Below are 25,051 nucleotides of genomic sequence, written 5' to 3' on the forward strand. Positions count from 1 at the left end.
CGTTGCTTTAAAATGGAAGGATTCATGGGGAATGAGACTTAATCCTATAAACTATGCATGAGATAGTGTTTCAAGCATGTAACTTTAAAGTTGGTTTTTGTGTATTTCCTTTCTTTGTATTATTTATGGAAAAAGTAGCAGTCTTGGGAAGAGTTAACCTAGTAATCTGTGCTGTATTAGTCTGTTAAAAAACAAAATGTATTTATGGTGTGCTTTCTTTTTTTTTCTTTTTTATTGCATCTTTTGGGTCATCCTTTTTTTGATTTTCAGACACTTGTGTCTGGAGGTTTCCACAGGGGCTCTATTTCTGGCCAGTTTTATGGGTACTCTGATACCAGATGTGTCGATCATTGACTGCATGGTACTTTGATGTTTTTAATTAGGAGGTTCATTTGGAATGACCTGATTGAGAGGCTTACCTTATGAGTTACTGTCCTTTCCTTATTAGAAAGTGTGATGTGGTTACAGCGCTGGACACATACACTGAGGCTGGTGGGTTCAAACCCAGCCTGGGCCAGCTAAGCAACAATGACAATGGCAACAGAAAAATACTGGGTGTTGTGGTCGGCACCTGTAGTCCCAGCTACTTGGGAGACTGAGTTAAAAGAATCGCTTAAGCCCAAGCATTTGAGGTTGATATGAACTGTGACGCTGTAGTACTATACTGAGGGTATATAGTGAGACTCTGTCTCAAAAACAAAAAATTAAAAAAAAAAGAAAGAAAGTGTGATGTGTGGACCGTTCATTTACTTAAAGTAAATAAGAGTCTTTGACGTCTTTAGGATAGTCCCAACTTAGAGAAATACGCAGTCCCAACTGTAAAAATTTCACTCTAAGACATCAGGCAAATAAACAACAGGATATAAAGCTTAAGAGATCCCTTTCAGTGAAAATAGATTTCATTTGTTGGTGTTCCAGATTTCTAGGGAGTAATTTTGAGAACCGGCAGCTGGTCAAGTACCACCCTTAACATTTAGACAGAATCCCAACTGACTTACTCTCTGCAAAGAAGAATTTATTTGTTTTTGTTTTTTTTTCAAGTCTACCAAATGAGATCTCTTGATAATCTTTACTCTTGGAAATATTTTTCCATGCTGCATTTTTCATAGAGCAGTTCTTTTTTTTCTTTTTTTAAAAGACAGAGTCTTGCTCTGTCACCCTGGGTAGAGTGACGTGGTGTTAACATAGCTCATAGCAACCTCAGTCTGTTGGGGACTCAAGCAATCACTTTTGCCTCAGCTTCCCGAATAGCTGTGACTACAGGCGGCTGCTGTGATGCCTGGCTAGTTTTTCTATTTTTAGTAGAGAAGGGGTCTAATTCTTGCTCAGACTGGTCTCAAACTCCAGAGCTCAAGCAATCCACTGGTCTTGGCCTCCCAGATAGGTTACAAGTGTGAGCCATCGCACCTGGCCCATAGAGCAGTTCTTTTTCCACCTGCTCATCTTTGAGCATTTGGATTAATGAACTTGACTTAACTTCACCCGCCACACTTTTGCTCATGACCATATTTTACCTCTAGGTATCCTGTGAGTCTTTCTTGGTCACAGCTCTCATCCTGCCTTCTCAGGGAATGCTAGCATCAGCACCCAGCCAGAAGGGATCTTTGTTGTCTGGTAACATTTTTTAGGTGGCACTTTGTTCACACTGCTCATGTGGCATTGGTTTTACTGTTTGGCATTGCAGTTGGTTTGTGTACTGTCTTGGCTCATATAAAGTAGAAAACACTTTAGTGGAAGGGCCCATGTCTTGTTCCTTTCCCTTCTGACTATGTCCTTACAGGGCAGTGGCACTTATTTACATATATCCTGATACAGAATTTGTTCTCTTGAGGCAATCCCCTCCACGCCCCAAATCAAATCAAGAGTACCTTGTAAGGACTGATATGTGGAAGCAAAATTCCATAAAAGAGTACTTCAGTCACGTGGGCCCAGAATTCCACAACTTCTTTTTGTCAGATTGTAAGAAATGAGATATCATCAATATTTATCACTTCATAAATAAGGAATTTTAAAGGACCTGTGGTCTCAATTGACAAAGATTAAGCCAAGATAAATTTACAATATTTCCTTTTGCTGTCTATCTCTGATTTCTTCCCCTTTTCCAGTTTCCCTTTTAATAACATTTTCTTCAGAAGGAATAAAATTGTGTTCCCTCAGGCTCTTTTCATAAACCGCACGTAGACTGACAATATTAAAAGCTTGCTCACCTTAGCTTTCAGAATGATTCTCAGTTTTGTTTCCTAGTTTTCATTCTGCAATCTTCTTTTGATTTCTTAGAGTTTCAGACTTTATCTGCCAATATCACAGCTTTTAGTTGCCCTGTCTTATCTAATCTTCATGGCAGTATCCTGAGTCTAACACTGGCGTTCAGATAGTTTCTCAGGTGTAATAAGAGCACTACCAACAGGGATATTTTACAAATTAGTGATAAGATGGCCTTTTGTTCTTTCTGTGCGTTTTATTTACATGTTAGTCTCCTTTAATGATTGGGAAGAGTTCTGCTCCCTTTGGGGCAGTAACTACTGTTAGTGCTGAAAACAATTGGAATTATTTTCCATAGAGCCTTCACTTTCCATGAAGTCTGGTATGTATATATTACATTATAATTTTATTTTGTCCCCAAATACATGTAAAGGTAGTTTTTGAATAAGCCAGTAGAGCGCATAGTATCAATAAATACAGTTGTCACTTGAACAACACTGGTTTGAACAGCATGGGTCCACATGTATGTGGAATTTTCTTGATAAATATATTGAAAAATTTTTTTGAGATTTAGCCCCATTTGGAAAAACTCAAAAGCTAGGAAGCCTAGAAATATGGAAAAAGTTATGCCATGAACACAAAATATATGTAGATAGAGGCTAGTCTATGTTTATCATTTACCACTATAAAATATACGCAAGTCTATTGTAAAGAGCTAAAATTTATTAAAACTTACACGCGGCTTGACGCCTGTGGCTCAAGTGGCTAAGGCACCAGCCACGTACACCTAAGGTGGCAGGTTCAAATCTAGCCTGGCCCGCCAAACAACAGTGATGGCTGCAACCAAAAAATAGCCGGGTGTTGTGGTGGGTGCCTGTGGTCACAGCTACTCTGGAGGCTGAGGCAGGAGACTCACTTGAGCCTAGGAGTTGGAGGTTGCTGTGAGCTGTGATGCCACGGCACTCTATCCAGGGGGACAGCTTGAGGCCCCTGTCTCAAAAAAAACTTACACGCATTACATTGCAGATCATACCTGGTGCCATTTGTAGTTGAGAGAAATGTGAACAAACCCAAGGATGCTGTATTAAATCATAACTGTATAAAATTAACAGTAGTACATACTGTAATAGTTTCATAGCCATCTCCTGTTACTCAGCAGTGAGCTCAACAGAGGTATCTACTTAAAACTGACACCAATCATCTCCAAGTGAGTAGTTCATCTCTAGCAAACTGTCCAATGCAATAAAAGATGGCCTCTTGCATTTCTTGTGTGTTTTTTATGTTTAGTGCAATAACTTAAACTTTGAATGGCACCTTGGGACCCGTACAAAGTGCTACTCTTGATACTGGAAGTGCTCCTAAGAAGCAGAGAAAAGTCATAACAATACAGGAAAAAGGTGATGTGTGATACATTGCGATCTGTAGTTGTAGCTGTCTACCATTTCAAGATTAATGAAAAGGAAATCTTTGAAATTATTGCTACAGCTGCAGCAGCAGGCGTGGACACCTTACACTTTTTACAAAACACCTTTTTATCTCTTATTAAATGTGTGTCTATATGCAGGGTTATATGGTTGCAGCCTTGCTGTAGGAAAGGTATACCTGTGGACTCTCATATGATTTGAGAAAAAACAAAGTTATTATATGGCAACTTAAAGTAAGACAATGATGAAGGATCTAAAATTGGAGAATTTAATACCAGCAAAGGATGGTTTGATAGTTTTAGAGAAAGATCTGGTTTTAAAAATGTCAAGACAATGGGTGGCGCCTGTGGCTCAAAGGAATAGGGCGCCAGCCCCATATACCAGAGGTGGTAGGTTCAAAACCAGCCCCGACCAAAAACTGCAAAAAAATAAAAAAGTCAAGACAAGAGGAGGAGCAGCTTCTTCCCACCAAGAGGCAGTGGCCAAGTTCCCACACAGCATTAAGAGAATCATTGAGGAGAAGGGATATCTGCCTAAAGAGGTTTTTAATGCAGATGATAGTGCTTATTCTTGGGGGGGGGGGGGGGGGAAGCCACAAAGGACATTTATTAGCAAGGAAGAGAGGGCTGTAAGGCAGGAAGCGATAGGCAAAACTCTAATGTTTTGTGCAAGTGCAGTTGGATCTGTGATCAAGACTGCCCTTATCTATAAATCTGCTCACCCCGAGCCTTGAAGGAAAAAGATAGACATTAGCTGCTAGTCTTTTGGTTGTACAACAAGAAGGCCTGGCCAGTGAGAACCCTTTCTCTGGATTCACTCTCTATCAGTGCTTTGTTCCTAAAGTCAGGAAGTATTTTGCCAGTAAGGGACTGCCTTTTAAAGTTCTGATATGGAGCAGTGACCTTAGTCACCCAGAACCCCATGAGTTCAGCACGAAAGGCATCAAAGTGGTCTACATTCTCTAAAAACACAGTGTCTTTAATTCAGCCTCTGTATTAGGTTGTCATAGCCCTTTAAGTACCCATGGTACTCTGTGGAAAGGATTGTTAATTGTGGAAGAAAGCCCAGATAGAGCACATCTTGAAAATCAGACGAGATTACAGCATTGAAGAGACCATTATTGTTATCAAAAAAGCTGTGAAAGCCATCAAGCCCAAACCAGTAAATTCCTGGTGTAGTAAACTGTGGTTAGTCTTTCCGGACCTGGCTGAGAGGGTGTCGCCATCATGGGAGTCGATATTCGCCACAACAAGGACCGAAAGGTTCCTCGCAAGGAGCCCAAGAGCCAGGACATTTACCTAAGGCTGTTGGTCAAGTTGTACAGGTTTCTGGCCAGACGAACTAACTCTTCCTTCAACCAGGTTGTGCTAAAGAGGTTGTTTATGAGTCGCACCAATCGGCCACCACTGTCTCTTTCCCGGATGATCCGGAAGATGAAACTTCCTGGCCAGGAAAACAAAACAGCTGTGGTTGTGGGGACCGTAACTGATGATGTGCGGGTTCAGGAAGTGCCCAAACTGAAGGTGTGTGCTTTGCGCGTGAGTAGCCGGGCCCGCACCCGAATCCTCAAGGCTGGGGCCAAAATCCTCACCGTCCTGCTTTCGGGTCCTCACAAGGGCCGGGAGGTATACCGGCATTTCGGCAAGGCCCCAGGAACCCCGCACAGCCATACCAAACCCTATGTCCGTTCCAAGGGCCGGAAGTTTGAGCGTGCCAGAGGCCGACGGTCCAGCCGAGGCTACAAAAACTAGCACTGGAACCTACTGTTTTATTAAAAAGATTTTGGATGCAAAAAAAAAAAAAAAGAAAGAAAGAAAGAAAGAAAACTGTGGTTAGAAGTCACTGCATGGCTTCACAGGATTTATGACAGAACCAGTGGAGAAAACTGTGTGATTGTGGGTGTGGAAAAAAAAGGTGGGAGTGAAGGCTTTCAAGATATGGGGCTTGGAAAAGTTTAAGAGCGAATAACCACCAGGCACAACTTGATGGAGAAGAGAGCTTCTAAAGCAGTGCCAGGCGGCGAGGAAGGAGTCGTAGGAGAAACAGTGTCAGAAACCAGAGTGACATTAGACAAACGGGCAGAAGGGTTTCTTTAGTTCCAGTCTGCTTTTGACTCTTTTATGGCCTGGACCCTTATATGATACGAGCAATGAATATAGAGCAAATGGTGGAAGAGAGATCGGTACTATACAGAAAAAAAATTTTTTTTTTTTTTAAGAGACTAGAGTTTCACTATGTCACCCTTAGTAGAGTGCTCTGATGTCACAGCTCACAGCAGCCACAAACTCCTGGGCTTAAGCAATTCTCTTGCCTCAGCCTCCTAAACAGCTGGGACCACAGGTGTCGGCCACAACACCCTGCCATTTTTTTGTTGTCGTTGTTTTTAGCAGGTCCAGGCCAGTTTTGAACCCACTAGCCCTGATGTATGTGGCCAGTGCCCTACCCACTGAGCTACGGGGTGCCGAGCCATACATACAGAAACATTTTTAGAGAAATGAAAATTTAAAAAATCAGACAGAAATTGCGTTGTGTTTTTGTAAAGTTCCCTAGAGCGTACCTGCCTCTCCTTCTCCCCTTCTCCCTCCTTGACCTCTTCTGCCTCTGCCACCTTAAGACAGCAAGACCAGCCTCTCCTTCCTCCTCGTCCTTAGCCAGCTCAGTGTGAGGAGGACAGACATGAAGACCTTTATGTTGATCTATTTCTACTTAATAGTAAATATATTTTCTCTTCCTTAGGATTTTCTTAATAACACTTCTTTTCTCTAGCTTACTTTGTTGCAGGAATACAGTATATAATATATATAATGTACAAAAACATGTGTTAATTGACTATTCCTGGCAGGGGGAACCTCTGGCCTTGGGGCCACAGTGGACTTCTCTATTCTCGAGTGAGGCCTTATGATGGGATACAAATTTTGAAGAATAAATACTTTTAATAAAGGGATTTAGTATGTGAAGTTTGGATTTGGTTGGGGGTAATGCACTTGGGGATCTGGAGGACCACACGTGGCCTTGAGGCTGCAGGGTCCTCACCCCTGGCTGGTTCCAGCGAACAGGCTATTACTAGTTACGTTTTGGGGGAGTCAAAAGTTACATGTAGATTTTCAACTGCACCCCAACCCATGTTTTGTTCAAGGGTCAACTATATGTGCCTTTTGTTGTTGTGTTCATGTAGTTGAGAGATTTTGTATCCTTTTTACTTACTACAGGGCTGTTGTTTATGTTTAAGAGACTTTTAGGTACTGGTTTATGAGCAATGCTAAGAAATGTGCAAGCAAATTTGTTCTAGAAGTTATTTGGAATTGCATTTCTAACCGACTTTGATTTGCACAGTTTAATCAGACAATGTGTAATAATCTTCTTTTATACATATCTTCCATTTATTTTTAAGCTCTAACTTTATGTGGCTTGTATTTGGAATCAGGATCAATATAAAGAGAAAACGTCAATGGTTTTAGAAACATCGGCGTAATAATCTGTATTTAATTTTTATTGGAATAATAATCTTAGTGTAATTATAATAGCAACTGTCTCTCTTTGTTCTATCTACCTACCTATATATTTGTATATTTCCTGTCACTACTAAGATGTCTTTCATTTATAGTTCCTGATACAGAATTGGATTGATATTTACCCCTTTTGCCCATTCTTTCATATAGGTTGGGCGTATTTTTGGATATTTTCCAAAGGATTTAATCCAGGTAGTCCATGAGTATACCAAAGAAGAGCTACAAATTCCAACAGATGTAAGTTGTGGATTTCTTTTTTGTTCTTAGTTACAAATTGGCTTATGAATGATTACTTCTTAAAAAAAGAAAGAAAAATTTGAAAAGAATTTAAAAGAGACCATGTCCTAATCTGATGGTTATCTAATATATTAAAGCAGATGTTCTTACTGTATACTCCTATACAGGACATTTCTTTGCTCTGAAAAAATAAGAATTCACTATCTTTGTATGTAGTCACTAAATTTAAGAGGTAAATCATTTTACAAGCAAAAGGAGAAAGTGTCGATTTGAAAAACTGCTTATTGGATAGCTATTAGACATTTTAAGTATATAGAAATCATGTAAAATTAATTGAACTCATTTTGCACTGGACCAAAACTGCAGACTTGGGAAGATTTTCTTCCTGTTGGCTCCCTAGTTACTTAAGGGATTATAGTTAATGTCATAGATTTGGGAAAGGGAACCTGAGAGTTTCAGGTGAGGTCCTGTCTCACATCTGTAAGGCATCGACTACAGATTCGATAAAGCATTTATCTGTGGTGCACTGACTTAAAATGGTTCGTGAATAAAAGGATTTTGTGTTCTAGACTCTTCATTTTAGCTTATAATTTTTTGGAATTTTAAAATTAATAGTAATTGATGCTTACCTTCCTTCAGAAATTTTTGGAGTTGCTGCAGAGCGTGCAAGCTGCTGGGCTCAGGCAGTTCTTAGATGTGATTGGCAGAATGGAGGAGTCTCAGAGCTCTTGCTATTTTTAAAATTTCTTGATAATATCAGGGGCCATAAAGTCAGTCCTATTGCCTGTTTGGCTTCACTCCTGAGGAAGGTGCTGCCTGAGATCTAAGTGTGAGACGGAGTGTGAGACACAATTCCAGAGACTTGGGTTGGATTCTGTCTTCTCGTGGCATCTGGCATTGAGAGATTGGCTCAGGATGCATGTGACAGGGAGGGGAGATCGTTCGTCCTTTGCTATGTTGGCTAGGTCTTCACAGAGGGGTGAAAGTTTAGTTATGAGGAAAATTATCTTGGTTGGTTTTTAACTTTTCCCTCAGTTTATGACTCTTGGTATGCCAGTTTGCTTACCAATGGAGAAAAGAAAGAATTTAGGTTGAGAAAGAGTATTGAAAGCAGATCTTAGTGACTGCCTAGAACTGATTTAAAGTAAGATATATACCTTCTGAATCCTGTTTTCAGTTTGTTCCTGTGGTACTAACAAAGTGGGGAGCCCTCTTGACATCATTCTCTGTCCCTTTACATGTTTACTTTTCTGGTACCTATACCCGAATCCAAGGACATTAAGAGCCAAAAATCCTTATGCACTTAGAACCTGACAGCCAGGTGAGTCTGCCTGTTTCTAGCTGAGAGAGCAGGGAAGTGTAGCGTAGAGGACACAGAGGAGACGAGCTGGATCGTCTCTCAGCTTCTTCTGGAAGGGTCATTAAGAGGTGAGTGCCCAGGACATCAGGCGTAAGCCTTGAGGGCTTGGGAACCCAATAAATGATAACCCATTTTTCCCCAGCTGAGCCCAAAACAAATTGAGGAATCCAGGAGTTGGGCAGGTAGAGATAAAATGTCACCATTATTTACTGATAAAGCAGTTTAGGGAGTAGAATTCAAGTGTGCAGAAAGAACAGGCTTTCTAACATTTGTAGTCTACAATAAACAGACTTACCCCAGCCACAGATTGAATGAGTCGACTGGGGGCCACCCCAAGTAGGATTGCCGTCTAAAACTGACAGCCTGGGCGGTGCCTGTGGCTCAAAGGAGTAGGGCGCCAGCCCCATATGCTGGAGGTGGTGGGTTCAAACTTAGTGCTGGCTAAAAAATAAATAAATGAGACTGACAGCATGAAGGGACAGAATGTGTATTTTCCTTTTGGCTGGTACCAAACAGAAAAGAGGGTGGAGCTAAGCAAACTTCGGCAACCACATGAATCATTCCTTCCCTGGGGAAAAGAGTGAAGGGAAGCCAGTGGTAGTGCTTGGGTGGGAAGGTGCATTCCTGCCTCCTGTCCCCTCACTGCCCAAGAACAATCATTGCCCAAGGTTGACACAAATGCCCCTCTGGAGCCAAACATGCGTTTGAGCTTATCTCTATCATTAGCATGGGTAAGAGTTAGTGACCTGGTTAGTGACATACTAATGTTTTTCTTTCCCTTACAGGAAACAGATTTTGTCTGTTTTGATGGAGGAAGAGATGATTTTGATAATTATAATGTAGCAGATCTTTTAGGGTTTTTGGAATTGTATGATTCTGCAACTGGAAACTCTGAGAAAGCTGTAGAAAAAACTTCTCAGCATGTGGATCAACTTCCTGAAGTATCTAAGGAAAGTGAGCCTGAACCAGTAGAAGTCAGCTCAGAGGAAAATGAAAGTGTGTTCTCAGAAAACACTAAAGATCTCAAGGAACAATTTATGACTCAGAAGAACCACCCCCACACAAACAGCCAAGCAGATGACGCTCAGGGAGAGCATTCTTCATTTGAACCTTTTAAAGAAGTGCTGCAAGAGAAATTACAAGTGCCAGAAAATGAGAACAACAAAACTAACAATAGTTCTCAGGTTTCAAAGGAGCAGGAAAAGATGGATGCTTATAAACTGTTGAAAAAAGAAATGACCCTGGACTTGAAAACCAAATTTGGCTCAACTGCTGATGCACTTGTATCTGATGATGAGACAACCAGCCTCGTTACCTCATTAGAGGATGATTTTGATGAGGAATTGGAAGCTGAGTATTACGAAGTCAAGAAGGAGGAAGAGGAGAATCTAGAAGACTTTGATGAGCTGCCATTACTAACCTTCAAAAGTGGAGAAGATACGGAAACTGCAGTAAAATCTGGAGTTGAGAAATATTCTACAGACAAAGAGCAGAATACAAATAAAGAGGATAAGGTTGAAGGAGCTGTGCCCTCTGGCATCAAAAAGGAAGATATGGATATTCTAACAAGCTGGGGGGATACTATCTTTTCTATTGTCACTGGAGGTGAAGAAAAAACAGGTGTGATGGATTTAGAGAGTTCTGATTCAGAGGAAGAAAAAGATGATGATGTTTCCTTGGTTCCAGGTACCGAACAGGGGAAACCACAATCAGCAACAGAATACACTGACCCTGAACATGTGGAAGACAGTCTTCTGATTGTAGAAGTCCCTAAAACAAGTAATGACAAAGGCTCAGAAGTGGGCACTGAACTTGACATTAAAGGAAAAGGGAGGCAGGAATCTGAGAGGGGCCTGGTACAAGATGAGATCGAGTTAGAGGATGAAAAGCCGGAAGGGGTGACCGTGCACAGTTCTACGCAAAGCAATAATCTCAACTCCTTGCCAGCTGCTGAAAAGGGTAAAGACATATTACAGTCAGCTTCTGATGACAAAGACAATGACCTAGAAGGTGCAGCTGTTCATATCTCCAAAGGAATGCTCCCCGAAAAAAAGCCCGGAGAGATTTTCGAAGGTGGCTCAGGGAGCGACTCTGTGCATAAAGCTGTGGGGAGTCAGATGAATGCAAAGAAGATTGAACAGGAGTCCTTGGGTCTCGTACCACTCGTAGGAGATGATCAGCATAATGTGTCCAGAAACAGTGTGGAGGAAGCAGATGTTGTGTTAAATGGACCGAAACCACACACACTTTCAGTGGAGCATCAGCGTGAGGAATTTAAAGAGGATGTAGTTCTTAAAACTCACAATCAACCAAGATTCTCCTCCCCAGGTGAAATTCGTTTGCCCAGAGAACTAGAAGAAGAGGTTCCCATTCCGGGAAGAAATCTTTCATGGTCACCAGAAAGAGACATGGCTGTGGCAGTCCCTAAGCCCTTGAGTGAGATGAAGAGGCTTTCTGAGGAAGAGGTGGGAGACGACTCCACTATGGAAGAGTCTGTGCATCACAAGGCCGTGCGGGGCACACAGGAGCCAGGAGAAGCAGGCCAAGCTGCTGGGGTGGGAGGGCCAGGCTTCTACGCTGAAAAGCCAGAAGCAGAGGAGGAGGATTATCTCCCTGAAGAACTGCTGGAGGATGAAAACGCTCAAAGTGCAAAACAAGCTAAAGACAGAAACCCTGGGGTTCAGGACAGGCAGTTAGAAGTTAATCTGCAAGTCCCTGAAACAGCATTTTTAGGGACCACTGATGCTGATCCAGAAATCGATGAAAACAAGCAAGAAGCTAATATGTTGGGTCGAGAAAACAAAAATGAAACTGCAGGCGAAGGCATTGACACGGTAGGCGGGGAACCAGCTGGGATGGCGGTAGAAAAGGACGATCACCCCCTGGTAGATGAGAAAGCACAGATGCCGTCTGACACGAGTGACTTTCCTGACCAGGTGAAAACTTGGACTCCAGAGTTAGGTGAAGTGTTTCAGAAGAATGATCCTGATTATCTGAAACGAGAGACCCCTGAGGAACGTCTGAAGACCCCAGAGCTTGCAGAGAAGCCTGGGGGAGAAGAACCCTCCAAAGAGGACCATGAGGACATAGAAAAATTCTTGGACACTGAAAGCCAGGGATCTGCTTCTGAAGAACTTGATGATGACCCATTCCACTGGGCTCCACATACAACTGTAGAGCCCAAGCACAGAGACAAGAGGGAGGACTTGCCTATAATAAATACCTTCTTTAAAGAGCAGCAGTCTCTGCAGCGATTCCAGAAGTACTTTGATGTCCACGAGCTGGAAGCCATGCTCCAAGAAATGTCATTAAAGCTGAAGTCAGCACAGCGGGAGAGCCTGCCCTACAACGTGGAAAAAGTCCTAGATAAAGTCTTCCGTGCTTCTGAGTCACAGATTTTGAGCATAGCAGAGCAAATGCTCGATGCTCGTGTGACCAAAAGTAGAGAGCAGGGGATGAAGGAAAGTAATGTGTTTGAAGAGGCTGCAGTGCTAGATGACGTTCAAGACCTGATCTATTTTGTCAGGTACAGGCACTCCACAGAAGAGGAGACAGCCCCACTGGTGGTGGCACCACCTCTCCAGGAAGGCTGGGGTAAACCTGGGGAAGGTAAGGTACCTGCCTGTGGCCTTGTAGAGCTGGCTGGAGAAGCAGGGGGTGAGGGTTGGAATTTGCTGAAGTGCCTCATATCATTTGTAAAGGTCTGTTCAGTTTCCAGTGTGTCTAAAGGAGAGGGGCAACAGGAGGAGGCCCACGCACCTCCCTTCCTGCCTCCTTTTAGGCTGGAGCACGGGGAGGATTCCTTACTTTTTTGCTTAGGACAATTGAGACTGTTAGGATTTTCAAAGGGAAACTTTATAAAAAGCTAATGAGAAAAGTATAAGTAAAGAAATGATACACAATGTAGACCTGCTAACAAAGGGCAGATTTTGTGTAAGATTATGGAAGGGCTTTGTTGAATGCGGATTTTACATCATAAGTTAACTGCTCTATACCCAAGGATTGACTGGCATGACTTTCAAATCTGCCTTGCTGAGTTCCTTCATTCTCCCCAGCATTATCTCTTGGGGATGGTGTGTTCTTTCCTACCTCTTGGGAGCAGTCACACACACCAGTTAAACTCTCCTGCCAAGTAAGGTTCTTGCATTCAAATTAGTCAAGCAGGGAATCAGGAAGAGGAGCTTTCTAATACAGTGCTTGTCAAGTAGAAGGCATTCTGTAAATATTTGCTGAATTGGCCCCAAGCAAATATCCTGACATAAACTTTCCAATTCCTAGTTTCATGTTCTATTGTCTGTACCCAGGCTTTTTAAACAGATGTGTTTGAACTGAGGGTGTGTGGTAGAGTACCAGGGTGACATAAAGCCACAGGAAAATTCATCTCCCCAGAGTGCTAATTTTTCCTGAGAAGTTAGTGCAGGGAAGTGTTTTTGCATTTAACCAAAGCAGATATATTTTGGATAAGAATGCAAAATTCAAATGAATTTTCAGGGTGAGATATGAGGCTGCAAAGAAACTCATCTTTGCTATGGGTCATATTGGACTAAACCTCTGGGGGAAGGAGATAGGTTTGCTTCCTTTAACTCTTAGAGGTACTGAGAAAGTATTTGAAAGGCACTTCGGCAAGTTGCCTTGACATGGAATGCCCTCTCCTATACTAGCTCTGGGAAAAGCATGTCTGAAGGAGTTCGTGTTTTTTCTGTGTTTCACATTTCTGCTCTTGACACTCGCACATTTATTCGTGTGGGCATATGTCAGTTTGCCAAGGGAAGTTAAGTTTAATTAAAGTCCCTACCATAGACATGCTGACTTATGAAATACTTTTTAGTAAATTTTATTTTGTAGATCGGTCATTCTTCAAGTGGGATGAAAGACACTGACACTCTTATTTCTCTGCCCAGTTGCACCCCACGGGCTGTCCACTCGGGGTGGAGGGCAGCACCGAGGTGCCCTGGCCCCGTATAAGGAGTTAGCTGATGGGCAGTATCTGTGAGCTGTGCCAGCCTGTGCTTTCCTGTCACTTGCAGAGATGAAGCCACCCCATGAAGATAATTTCTCTCAAGAGAATGTGGACGAACTTCATATGCAGGTTCCTGAAGAGCACGCCTCCTTGGACCAGCTCCTGACGGGGGACGTGGGGGCCGCAGAAGTGTCACAGACGTTGAATACTGAGAAAGACTTGGACCCAGGTAAACCTTGCTGATTTTTTTCTACAGAGTGGCAACATAATCACATGGAAGACCTTGTAGGAGATTTGTCGCCAAAGATAGGAAATAGAGGGGAGAATAATACAGATATGTACAAATTGAAGGGAAAAAAGATGCCAGAACGAATTGAGAGAAAGGTGGGAGTCAAGACAGATGGAGAGGCCGGGTGTGGCGGCTTATGCCTATAATCCCTGTGCTTTGGGAGGCTGACGTGGGAGGATCATTGGAGGCCAAGATTTCCAGACCACCTCGAGCTGCATAGCAAGACCTTATCTCTACAAAAAATAGACAAATTAGCTGGGAGTGGTGGTGCACCTCTGTAGTCCCAGCTAGTTGGGAGGCTGAGGTGGAAGGATCACTTGAGCCCAGCAGCTCGAGGCTGCAGCAAGCTATGCTCGTACCACTGCACTGCAGCCTGGGTAACAGAGCCAGACCTTGTCTCTAAAAAGAAAAAGATACATATTGAAAAGAGGCCAGAGACTATAACTAACCTACAAACCAATGCTTGGCTGTCACTATCTTGTATGCATTATTTTAATCTAATATGTTATTAACAGCCCTTACACTTTAAAATAGTAGTTTTCAACCAGACCAATAGCATCAGGATCTCTAGGGGTGGGACCAGCAATCTGTTTCAACGAGCCCTCTGATGCAAGTTAGAATTGGAGAAACACTGCTCTAAAACTCACAAATTCTGTATTTTTCTCTCCTTTTCTCTAAATAGAAGACAGTACTATGTAGTTCTTATTTTTATTTGCTATTTGGAGACAGTAAATAAAACTTTGTAAAACCCAGTGAAGGAGTCCAGGCGTGTTTAGCTTACAGGAGCCCGTACAGGACTTTGCAGTGTGTAATAACCCAGTGTAGACCAGCATTTGTGAGGAGTTCCTTCTCACGCATGGCACACAGTAAATATCTATTGGGAGATGAGAAAATGTTTTCAAAAATTGTTGAAAAAACCAAACCCTCCTGTATCAGCAGCTTTTTAATTTTTGTAGTAGTGGATTTTACAAGTAGATCAGAACAGCTAATTGTGTTATTTTGTCAGTCCAAAATGGTGATGGTGACGTGATGATGTCTTTACCATTTTGTGATTTTAAGGACTCTGGTCTGGACGCTGCAGGGCGTGGCAGCCCTGTCTTGACACGTTCCCCCCAGAACAAACGCACGGAGTATAAGAGAAGTCACAGCATGTAGAAGCATTCCACCAATTTTTGAGACATTTTAGCTGTTTCCCATGTTCCAGAGGACATTGCATTCACGTATAATGAATATATATACTTCTAAACTCCTTTCACTCAAAAAGATTCTGCTTGTTGAATATGAGTCATGTATCATATACACTTGTTACTCTATTCTCAGTAATTTTCAAAGTTAGGGAAAATTCTGCTTACAGAATTAACAGTTTTTTGTCCCGTCATTTAAGTTATACCACAAAATGGCCTTTTCTACGGTCAGATCTTCCCAAACGTCCCTTAATGCATCTGAGGGACTGAGATGCTGACATAAATGGGGAAACTTTACCAGGAGCTGCATTCACATAGTGAATGGAATCTTAGGGTTAGAACAGAACTTAGAGGCAAGCAGTCCACCTCCTTTCTGAGACTCCGGGCCTAGCGTGGGTTGGAGATGAGTCCATTTTATAATTGAAAGTATGTTGGCTCTAATTGGTATTCTGAATTTTTTTCTCTGTACAATTGTTTTGTAGCCATGTATTCCAGGCACAGTGGCTAGTGGATATTTAATAAATATTTAAAATGAATTCTTACTCTAAAGCATGAAATATTTATTTTCCTCCTCATGTAATCAATTTTAGGGGTGATTACAACAGAAGGCACTCCTGCCAATGCTGTTGATGCGAAAAAGCAACTGGAGATAGATGCTGAAGAGACAGCAGTGGTTACACCGTTGGAAAATGCAGTCTTTCTAGTATATTCATTCCTGTTTTATTTAACTAAATCGGTAAGTTTGACACGTGATTTCTTTAACTAGCAGGTTGATTATTACAGTTTTTAAGTTGATTTTGAACATGAGGTGAAGAACTTGAAATGTTTTTGTGGAACTAGCTCCTTATCCTTTGAAGGTAGCCCCTGAAAGGAGCCACAGGGATGTCTGACTGTTAAGTGGGTTCTCAACTCAGCACGTGAGGAGGATTTGCTGCAGCCAGGGCTGGCCATGTGCAGACGTGGACAGCATGGTTCTTCCTTTCAGGGACCTTTCTGTTTAGCTGTGTGGTAAAGCTCTTCACTTGATATAATATGATTCGGGCAGGAAGGGGATTATTTACCCCACGGTAGACCAGTATGTGGCCTGTGGTGGTTTGCCGTGGTGGGAGCATGATAGGAAAGGCCCGAAGTCAGATGAGACATGGTCTAACAGAGTTGGAGGACTTGTGGGAGCTTACAGCACAGTTTGTTGAATAGAAGGGCAGGGGAGGGGGCAGTGGGGATGGGAGTAGTGAGCGCATGTGGTCAGACAGAAGCAATAACATGTTCAGAGAAACAGGTGTGCAGGAAGGGCACTTGAGGAAGCCAGGGAAGTGGAGTCTTGGCTGTGCTCACAGTGTGGGGTCAGACTGGCCCATCTGTTGGAGGGGAGCAGGGGCCAGTCAGAAGGGAAGTTGTGCATAATAAGCGATGTCAGACGTGAACAGTGGGGATCCTGGGACGGTTTTATGCAGGAAAGGGAGTGGTCAGATCTGTTTCTTGGAAAAAGTCACTTATGGCAGGATATTTATTCAGATCTTTCTGAAGAGTCATGATCCAAATGAGACATCTGATTCACCTGGCCGATTATCTTATCTAAGTTTTTTTAAGATTTAGCTCCCCCTTGTGGTACTTTTTGAAATTGGATTTTTTTTTTTTTTTTGCTGGGATGTGGGGGAGCCTGGGGGGAGAGGGTTCATTATAGGAATGAGTAAGCAAGCTTTCAGAAATTCCAGCCCGAATTGCCCTTTAGAGCTATGGAGAAAGTGTCCTTCTTAACAAAAGTAGTTTTTTCTAGGTTCTGTTCATTTCAGGACTTGCAGAGGAAGAGAGTTTATTGTTTTGTTGTTGTTCTGTAATATGCATGGGTTTTGAGCCAGGATGATCTGGTTTTAAATCCCAAAGTCCTCATGTAGAAGTCTAGCATGTTACTAAACTAAACCTCAGTTTTCTCATCTGAAAAATGTAGACAACACCTACTTTAGTTGTCAGAATTAAATGGCCTGATGATGTGAAGTCTGATGTAGCAGCTGGTGTTTTGTAGTGTCTGGCCCTCTGCCTTGTTCTCATTTGGGTGGACAGAGAGCACGTAAAGACATTGGACGTCTGGGGGATTCAGGAGAAGGGTCACCAGGATAGGAAAGATGTAGGAAAGCCAAACTATTTTTCACTTTTCCCCATGGTTGTGGTGGTGACAGCCACCTGGGTGAAGATGTAGTGAAATTTTCCATAATTACAGCATTCTCAGGATTCAGAATTTGATTATCAGAATGAATCATCATCACTCGAAAAATTTAACAGCCCTAGATGTGGAAGAAACTCTTTATTCACCATATTTCTAGATATTCATCTACCCCATTTCTAGGCCTGGGTAAGGGCACACAGGTGTGGTGTAGGGTGTGTCCCATGATTGGGGCATAATGGGGGAAGACACAGACACGAATGGCAAGATAGAAGGCTGCAGTATTACAGACTTCACAGGGATTTTCAGAAAAGCATTCTCATGCCCAGGTATGTACAGAGCATTGTGATAGGAATAAAAGAATTCAAGAGCATAAAGCACAATTCTGATTTTTTAAAGGGCTTTAAGAAGAGGGCTTATCAAATATATTGAAAATTGCAGGAAAATGGAGATTACATGAAATAGTTTATGTGAAGTGTCAGATAAGTTGTATAGATAATTATTTGATACAGCTCAGGAGTAATGAAGTGCTAACTTTAATGGGAAAACTGCCCCAGAGGTGAGATTCATAGATTAATGGTTGGTGGATAGTCAGTAGAATCCTCAGGTTTGGAAGACACCGTAGAAGCCTCCTAGTCCAACTTACCACTAACGGCACTGATTTCCTCTGCTGCAGCTCTGACACCTGCGGCTTTTGTGTCAACGATTCCTAGTATCAACTACCTGCCTTGCGAGGGTACCCCTTCTTCCCTTGGCTAGTTCATTTTTATATTAACTCCCAATTTTCCCCCACATTATTTCTTCTATAGAGTCTAATTTCTCTTTTATGTAGTAATACTTTAAATATTTGAAGTTATGTGTTAATTATGGAAATTTCTCATATACCAGAGCAAAGAACCTGTGGTCCCCATCACCCAATTCAGTAATTGCTGCTATCACTCACTATTTGGCACAACCAAAATCCTCGCTCCTCCTGTTTTTCTTCAATTGTTGTTATGGTGGTAAAATACACATAACATAAAATTTACCATCTTAACCATTATTAAGTATATAGTTAAGTGGCACTAAATACATTCATAATGAAATAAATTGAAAAATTGTTCTTGTTCAATCAGGATCTTGTTGAAGTTCAAATGTTGTAACATATTGGTATGATCAGTCTTGAGTTTTAGCCAGTCTGGTGGGTATGTTTTTGTGGTTTTAATTGTATCTTCTGATGATTAATGATGCAGAGCACTTTTCTATGTGCTTATTGCCCATACTTTTTTGGTGTGTCTTTTTACTTTGACTAACTGGAATACAGATGTTTCCCAGCCCTGTGGAAACTCTGGGAATTGTTTAGCTTCAGTTCTTTTTTCCTTTAGTTGTTCTTTGCTCGTCCTCACAGAATCTTACCCTACACTTGCTGTGTAGAATTCTGCCAAGGCTTGAAGAGTCCATCTTGCTGATTTCTGTAACTCTCTTCATTTATAGCATCGATCTTATTGCAGGTACCTCATTCTCCCCAAACTCTGATCTCTGCTTTCTCGACAAGAGTGGTATACTCTTCCTGTGTTCCCCGTTCTTGCACTGATGTCAAGAAAGTACCTCCGAATAGAAAGCTGGGTGGTTGTCGGGCTTCTTTCCTGTTCCCTGTGTCACTTACTAGACAACTATATTTTGTCTAGTTGCTTTTAATGGGAGGGGAAGTCTCATACCAGTTGCTGTATCTTTTGTTGTTGTTGCAGTGTATTCATTGAAGGAATAGTTCTGCTTGGCTTCTGGGGTATAGCATGGTCTAGATTTTACTAACCACATATTCCCCGTAATGCATGTTTTCTCTGGTTCTTTATATTTCCTGGGAATTGGTAGTTGTATCCTTTGTCAAAATTTAAATTTAATTTTATTTGACAAGAACACTTAACAGGAGATGTTGTATACTTCATGAGGAGGCATTTAATATCTCAGTGTCCTTCCTTTTTTTTTTTTTTTTACTGTTACTAATTAATAATATTGACTAAATCTGTTAATGTAGTATAGGTTACAAAACAGTGATCCTCTGATTATGGTGTTCCTTCTTCAATTACAGGGTGGGATACTTCTGCAGAGAGAAACTCATGATCAGCTCTCCTGATCATGAATTATACTGACGCTGGTTTGTACAGCGAGGGCAGGGTAAATGTTTGACTCTTTATCATCATTTAAACAGTTCACAAAATGATGAGTTTGACAAGTCAGTATTCCTAGCATCATCCAATAATCTTTAAAGGAGGTTTTTTGGTCTGTTTTCTAAGAATCATTATGATTTTAAAAATAGTTGGTACACAGTATTTCAGTCCAGTGGAGAATAGTAAGCATTCTTATTGATGATCAGTTTCTCCCATTTTTGGCTCAGAGGAGCCTCTTCAGCTTGTCTCCTGGGCCCTTCTGACACTAGCTCGTGGTCATTGCCACCTTCATTGCTTTCTAGTATGACAGAATGTTCCAAATTCATCTTGTACATTTTTTGCCCAGATCTAGAAGGAACTGTTTCTTTAAGAAACCCTTGTTCCTTTTAATGGGAAATGGTATTTAAATATTACATTCTAGGTGCTATGCTTGCTTATTACTTTTGACTTGGCTATCATTTCCAGGACTTTACAGAGGACAAAGTTAGGAAATCTGTGGGGTTTTTAAATGCAGATATTCATCATAATGTCATATGGATGCTTCCAATTAAAATTTAGGAAGTCAGAGAGATTTTTACTTCACTTAATCTATCTTACATTTGTATCTTCTGTCTTCAATGCTGGAAAACCCAGTTTTCAGTGATAGCAACATAATCATTGACCCTATTTTACAATATTTATCAGTATGTTATTGAAATATTTAAAGAATGTTTTATAGTTCTTTTGTCTTTAAGCTGTATCCCATTAGCATGTGTTTGAAATAATTCCTTTCTGTGGTCCTGCCAACAGCTTGACATACAGTTAGTTTAATTATTTCATTTTTGCTTTCAGTTTTTAGGCATTGCTTTCAAAAATTTTTGTTTTATTTTGTTTTGTTACTGATAAGAACCAAAGTCAATTCATCAAATAGGGTCTATTCAGAGAACTCTAGTTTTTGTCTCAGTTTCATCCATGCTGTTATTACCTTCCTCCATAGGTAATTTAAAAAATTTATTTCATTATCTATTTTACCATTAAAAAAAATGATTTTCACATCCAGCCATGATAGGTTTATAGGTATCAGCTTAACCCTTCCAACTGAAGCAACGAAAAAGAAAAAACAGACAAAATAATTGAAACAACATTTTAAGACACTGGACATCAGGCAGCAAAGGACATTAATTCCTAAAAGATGAGGAACAATTGCCATGAGCTCAACACTTGTGCCAGCCTACTGCATTAGGAGAACCCAGGTCATGACACAGAAAGGGGAAACCTGAGTGGAGTCTAGTGAGTTGAGGAGATGGTGTTGATAGTCCAGGGACACCAAGCTGGGGAGAGTTCACAGGGCTACAGCAAGAGGAGACAACTACAGGGAGAGACAGATACTGATCAGCATGTGAGTGTGACACAACAACTGACAGTCAGAAGAAACATTTAAGTGATTAGAGGGAATCACTAATCACGAGGCACAGGGCCTAGAATAGTGCCATGAAAACCTCATAATCACAGGCAGATTGGATAGAGTACTTGGGAGTACTTGGAGGGGTCTTGTCTTGGGCTAAATGCCACTAATCTCTTGCCTAACAAATCTTAAGACTCAAAAGAATCCACTGTTTCCAAGTTACTTAACTGAATCCCAGAACAAAGCTTAAGAGTATTTGTTCATAACGTGTGATATCCAATCAAAGATTATTGGACATGCAAGAAGGCAAGAAAATACAACCTAAATGACAAGAAAAATTCACCAATCAAAGTCAAACATGAATTGCCAGAAATGTCAGAATTAGGTGGGGGCCTTAAAACAGTATTGTTATTATATTTCAGATGCTAAAGAAGTTAGTAGAGACATGAAAGATATTTTTTAAAAGTCCCAAATCAAACTTCTAAAGATGAAAACTACACAGTTTCCAAAATGATAAATGTACTGGATGGATGGACTAAAGCCAGATTAGACACTGTAGATGAAAAGATTAGGAATGTGGAAGATGCAGCAGTAGAAGCTATGCACAGTGAAACACGGAAGGGGGAAGACTTCAAGGAAAAGGAACACAGTGTCAGTGAGTTGTGGGACACATTCAAGCAACCTAATATGTGTGATTGGAATCACTGGAGAAAGGAAATTCAGAAAAATACTTGAGGAAATAGTGGTTGAAAATTTTCCAAAATCTATAAAAGCCATAAATGTGTCAATCCCAGCTCAGTGAAGACTGAGCGCAAGAATCATGAAGAAAATGACACCAAGATATATGAGAATCAAATTGCTCAAAACAAGTGATAAACAGCAACACACTGTATCCTATGATAGAATTTATGTATCTATCAATAAATTGATAAATACAATTATGATCTAATAAAAAATAAAATAAAGCAATCAAAACCATTTGCTGGAAGGGAACAGATATTTTTAGATATTTTTCCAGTAATGGGCAGTTATTTTTCTCTGTAATCTGCTATTATGTGTAGCAGAAAATTTCCACCAGTGAAGACAGAAAGGGAAATAAAATGAATCATATATTTCTTAATTGGTCAATAAAAGGAAGCATGCCATTGTATAAAAAAAAACAAAACAAAACAAGTGATAAAGAACACTCTTAAAAGCAACCACAGAAGAAAGTAACTTTATGTAGAGAGGAACTGAAGTAAGGGTGACATCATATTTCTTGTCAATAACAAGGCATGAGAGAATGCAGTGGAGTAGTACCTTTACTGTACCCGAGGAGCAAAATTATTGACCAGCAATGTCACATCCAGCAAAATATTTCAGAACAGAAGATGCAGTGAAGATTTTTCCAGCATATAAAAGCTGAGAGAATTTACCAGTATACTTGCACCATAAGAAATGTTAAAATAATTCCTTTAGGCATAAAGAAAATGACAATAAATGGATATACTGGAGCCATACAAGTGAAAAATGCCAGATTATAACCATGTGTGGGTAAATATATAAAAGTTTTTATTATTTAAATATCCCTAAAAGTTAATTGTTTAAAGACAAATATCAGTATAGTATGGGGTTTATAAGTGAAAGTAAAATGTATGATAATAGTGTACAGGTGAGGAGGGAGATGGGAGTAACTATTATAAAGTTCCTGTTATAGACATGAAATAGTATAGTGTCATTTGAAGGTAGACTGTGATAAGTTAAAGATATATACTATAAGCCCTGGAGTGATCACTAAAATAACAAATAGTAGACACATAAAAGATATATTAAAAAAGACCCAAGTCAGACTTCTAGAGATGAAAACTACATCTAATAAGCCAATAAAGGAGATACATTAGAATCATTAAAGAGATTCATTAATCCAATAGAAGGCAGAATAAGAGGAAAAAGAGAACAAAGAACAAAGTGTAAAAAAGATGACGCTAAGCTTCAACTTGACCATATCAATAATTACAGTAACTGGAAATAACCCCAGTTAAAAGGAGAAGAGAGAAGCAAAACCTAACTAGATATCTTCAAATAAAAAGGCACAAAAAAGTTAAAACTAAAAATATAGAGAAAGATATCTTGTATTAATACTGGTCAAGTGAAAGCCAGTGACAATATTAAACCAGACAGTGAAGTTTCTAGAACAAAGTATATTACCAGGGATAAGGAAGTTACTTCCTAATAATAAACGGGCCAGATAGCCAAGAATATAAAAATCCTAATTATTTTTGCCCCTCATAATAAGCCCCCAAAAGCAAAAAGTGATAGAAAGGCCAGGCACAGTAGCTTATACATGTTATCATGTTACTCTGAGAAGCCAGGGAAGGAAGATCACTTGAGCTCAGGAATTTGAGACCAGCCTGAGCAAAAAGAGACCCCCATCTCTACTAAAAATAGAAAAATTAGCTGGGTGGAGTGGATGTGCCTATAGTCCCAGCTACTTGGGAGGCTGAAGCTGGAGGATTGGTTGAGCCCAGGACTTTGAGATTACTGTAAGCTAGGCTGAGACCATGGTACTCTAGTCCAGGTGACAAAACAAGACTTTGTCCCCCCGCCAAAAAAATAGCAGGGCATTGTGGTATGCATACGTACCAGGGGTCCTCAAACTTTTTAAACAGAGGGCCAGTTCACTGTCCCTCAGACCATTGGAGGGCCAGACTGCAGGCCCCAGGATGAGCTGGCTGCTAAGCAGGACAGGCAGCAGTAGCAAAAACACCTGGCGGGCCAGATAAATGTTTTTGGCAGGCCGCAGTTTGAAGACACCTGATGTAGTCCCAGCTATTCAAGAGACTGAGAAGGCCAAGAGTTTTTTAGGTTGCAATGAGCTGTAATTCCACTGTACTCTATCTAACCCAGATAAGAGAGCAAAACCTTGTCTAAAAAAACAAAAAAGAAGAAGAAGAAGGAAAGAACAGTCATAGAACTGTATGGAAAAATAGATAAATTTACAATTATAATTGGAGATTTCTGTATCTTCTCTAAATAACAGAACAAATAAAAAATTAGTAAAGATCTAGAAAGTATGAAAATCATCATCAACCAACTTGACTTTATTAATATTAATAGAACACTCCAGCCAAGAAAAGCAAAATTTATATTCTTTTTAGAGCACATGGAACATTTATCAAGATAAACAATGTTGTAGGCCATTAAACAAGTCTTAATAGGCTCAGCATCTATAGCACAGGGGTTACAGCACCAGCAACATACAATGAGACTGGCGGGTCCAAACCCGGTCTGGGCCAGCTAAACAACAATGACAGCTGCAACAAAAAATAGCAGGGCATCATGATAGGTGCCTGTAGTACCAGATACTTGGGAGGCTGAGGCAGGAGAATCACTTGAGCCCAGGAATTTGAGGTGGCTGTGAGTTGTGATGCTATGGCACTCTACCAAGGGCAACATAGTGAGACTCTGTCTCAAAAAAAAAAAAAAAGTCTTCATAAATATAAAAGAATTCAAATCATACAAAGTATATTCTCTGATCACAGTATATGATCAGAGAATCATATAATGGAAAGATCTGGAAAATCCCTCAATATTCAGAAACTAGGTGACACACTCCTTAAATAACGTATGAGTTAAGAAATCAAAGAGAAAATTAGTACTTTGAGCTAAATGAAAATATAGCATATCAAATTTGTATTTCACTAAAGCACTGCTGGGAAATTTGTAGCACTGTCTGTATTAGAAAAAAGGAAAGGTCTCAAATAAGTGATTTTTGTTCTGCCATAAGAGACTTAGAAATAGAAGAGCAAATTAACCCCAAAGTAGTTGGAAGAAAAGAAAAAGTTAAGAGCATAAATAAATGAAATAGAAAACAAAAGGAAAATAGAGAACATCAGTGAAACCAAAAGCTGGATCTTAGAGATTCATAAAATTGATTAACCTATAGCCAGAGTTATGGGGGAAAAAGAGAGGAGACGCAGAAACCCAACATCGAAGTCAGGGAGGAGCGATGAGGGGAAAAAGAGAGGAGAGGCAGACACTCAACATCAGCAGTCAGAGAGGACCGATGAGGAGAAAAAGAGAGAGACACAGACATCCAACATCGAAGTCAGAGAGGAGCGATGAGGGAAAAAGAGAGGAGACACAGACAACCAACATCGAAGTCACAGAGGAGCGATGAGGGGAAAAGAGAGGAGACGCAGACACCCAACATCG

General features: G+C 40.7%; 2 protein-coding genes across 6 annotated transcripts in view; both read left to right on the plus strand.

Moving 5' to 3' along the window:
- The window catches only part of MIA3 (MIA family member 3, ER export factor), a 59,957-nt gene that overhangs the window by 3,447 nt on the left and 31,459 nt on the right, over positions 1–25,051 (plus strand). For all 5 annotated transcript variants that reach the window (XM_023513915.1, XM_023513916.1, XM_012805909.2 and 2 more), the window contains exons 3-6: positions 7,286–7,372; positions 9,518–12,341; positions 13,760–13,921; positions 15,756–15,901. In XM_023513915.1, the coding sequence (XP_023369683.1) occupies positions 7,286–7,372; positions 9,518–12,341; positions 13,760–13,921; positions 15,756–15,901 (3,219 nt within the window). The remainder of the gene's footprint in view (positions 1–7,285; positions 7,373–9,517; positions 12,342–13,759; positions 13,922–15,755; positions 15,902–25,051) is intronic.
- LOC100943335 (ribosomal protein L18-like) lies at positions 4,690–5,415 on the plus strand. Its single transcript, XM_003790962.3, has one exon. The coding sequence runs from the start codon at positions 4,853–4,855 to the stop codon at positions 5,375–5,377; it is 525 nt and encodes a 174-aa protein (XP_003791010.1). The 5' UTR covers positions 4,690–4,852; the 3' UTR covers positions 5,378–5,415.

This window comes from Otolemur garnettii, unplaced genomic scaffold, assembly GCF_000181295.1.
Source record: "Otolemur garnettii isolate 467f Iridium unplaced genomic scaffold, OtoGar3 scaffold00045, whole genome shotgun sequence".
NCBI classification, from domain to species: Eukaryota; Metazoa; Chordata; class Mammalia; order Primates; family Galagidae; genus Otolemur; species Otolemur garnettii.

What these genes read in the sequence shown, in the direction of transcription:
- LOC100943335 (XM_003790962.3), top strand. Translation starts at nt 4,853, where the DNA reads ATGGGAGTCGATATTCGCCACAACAAGGACCGAAAGGTTCCTCGCAAG.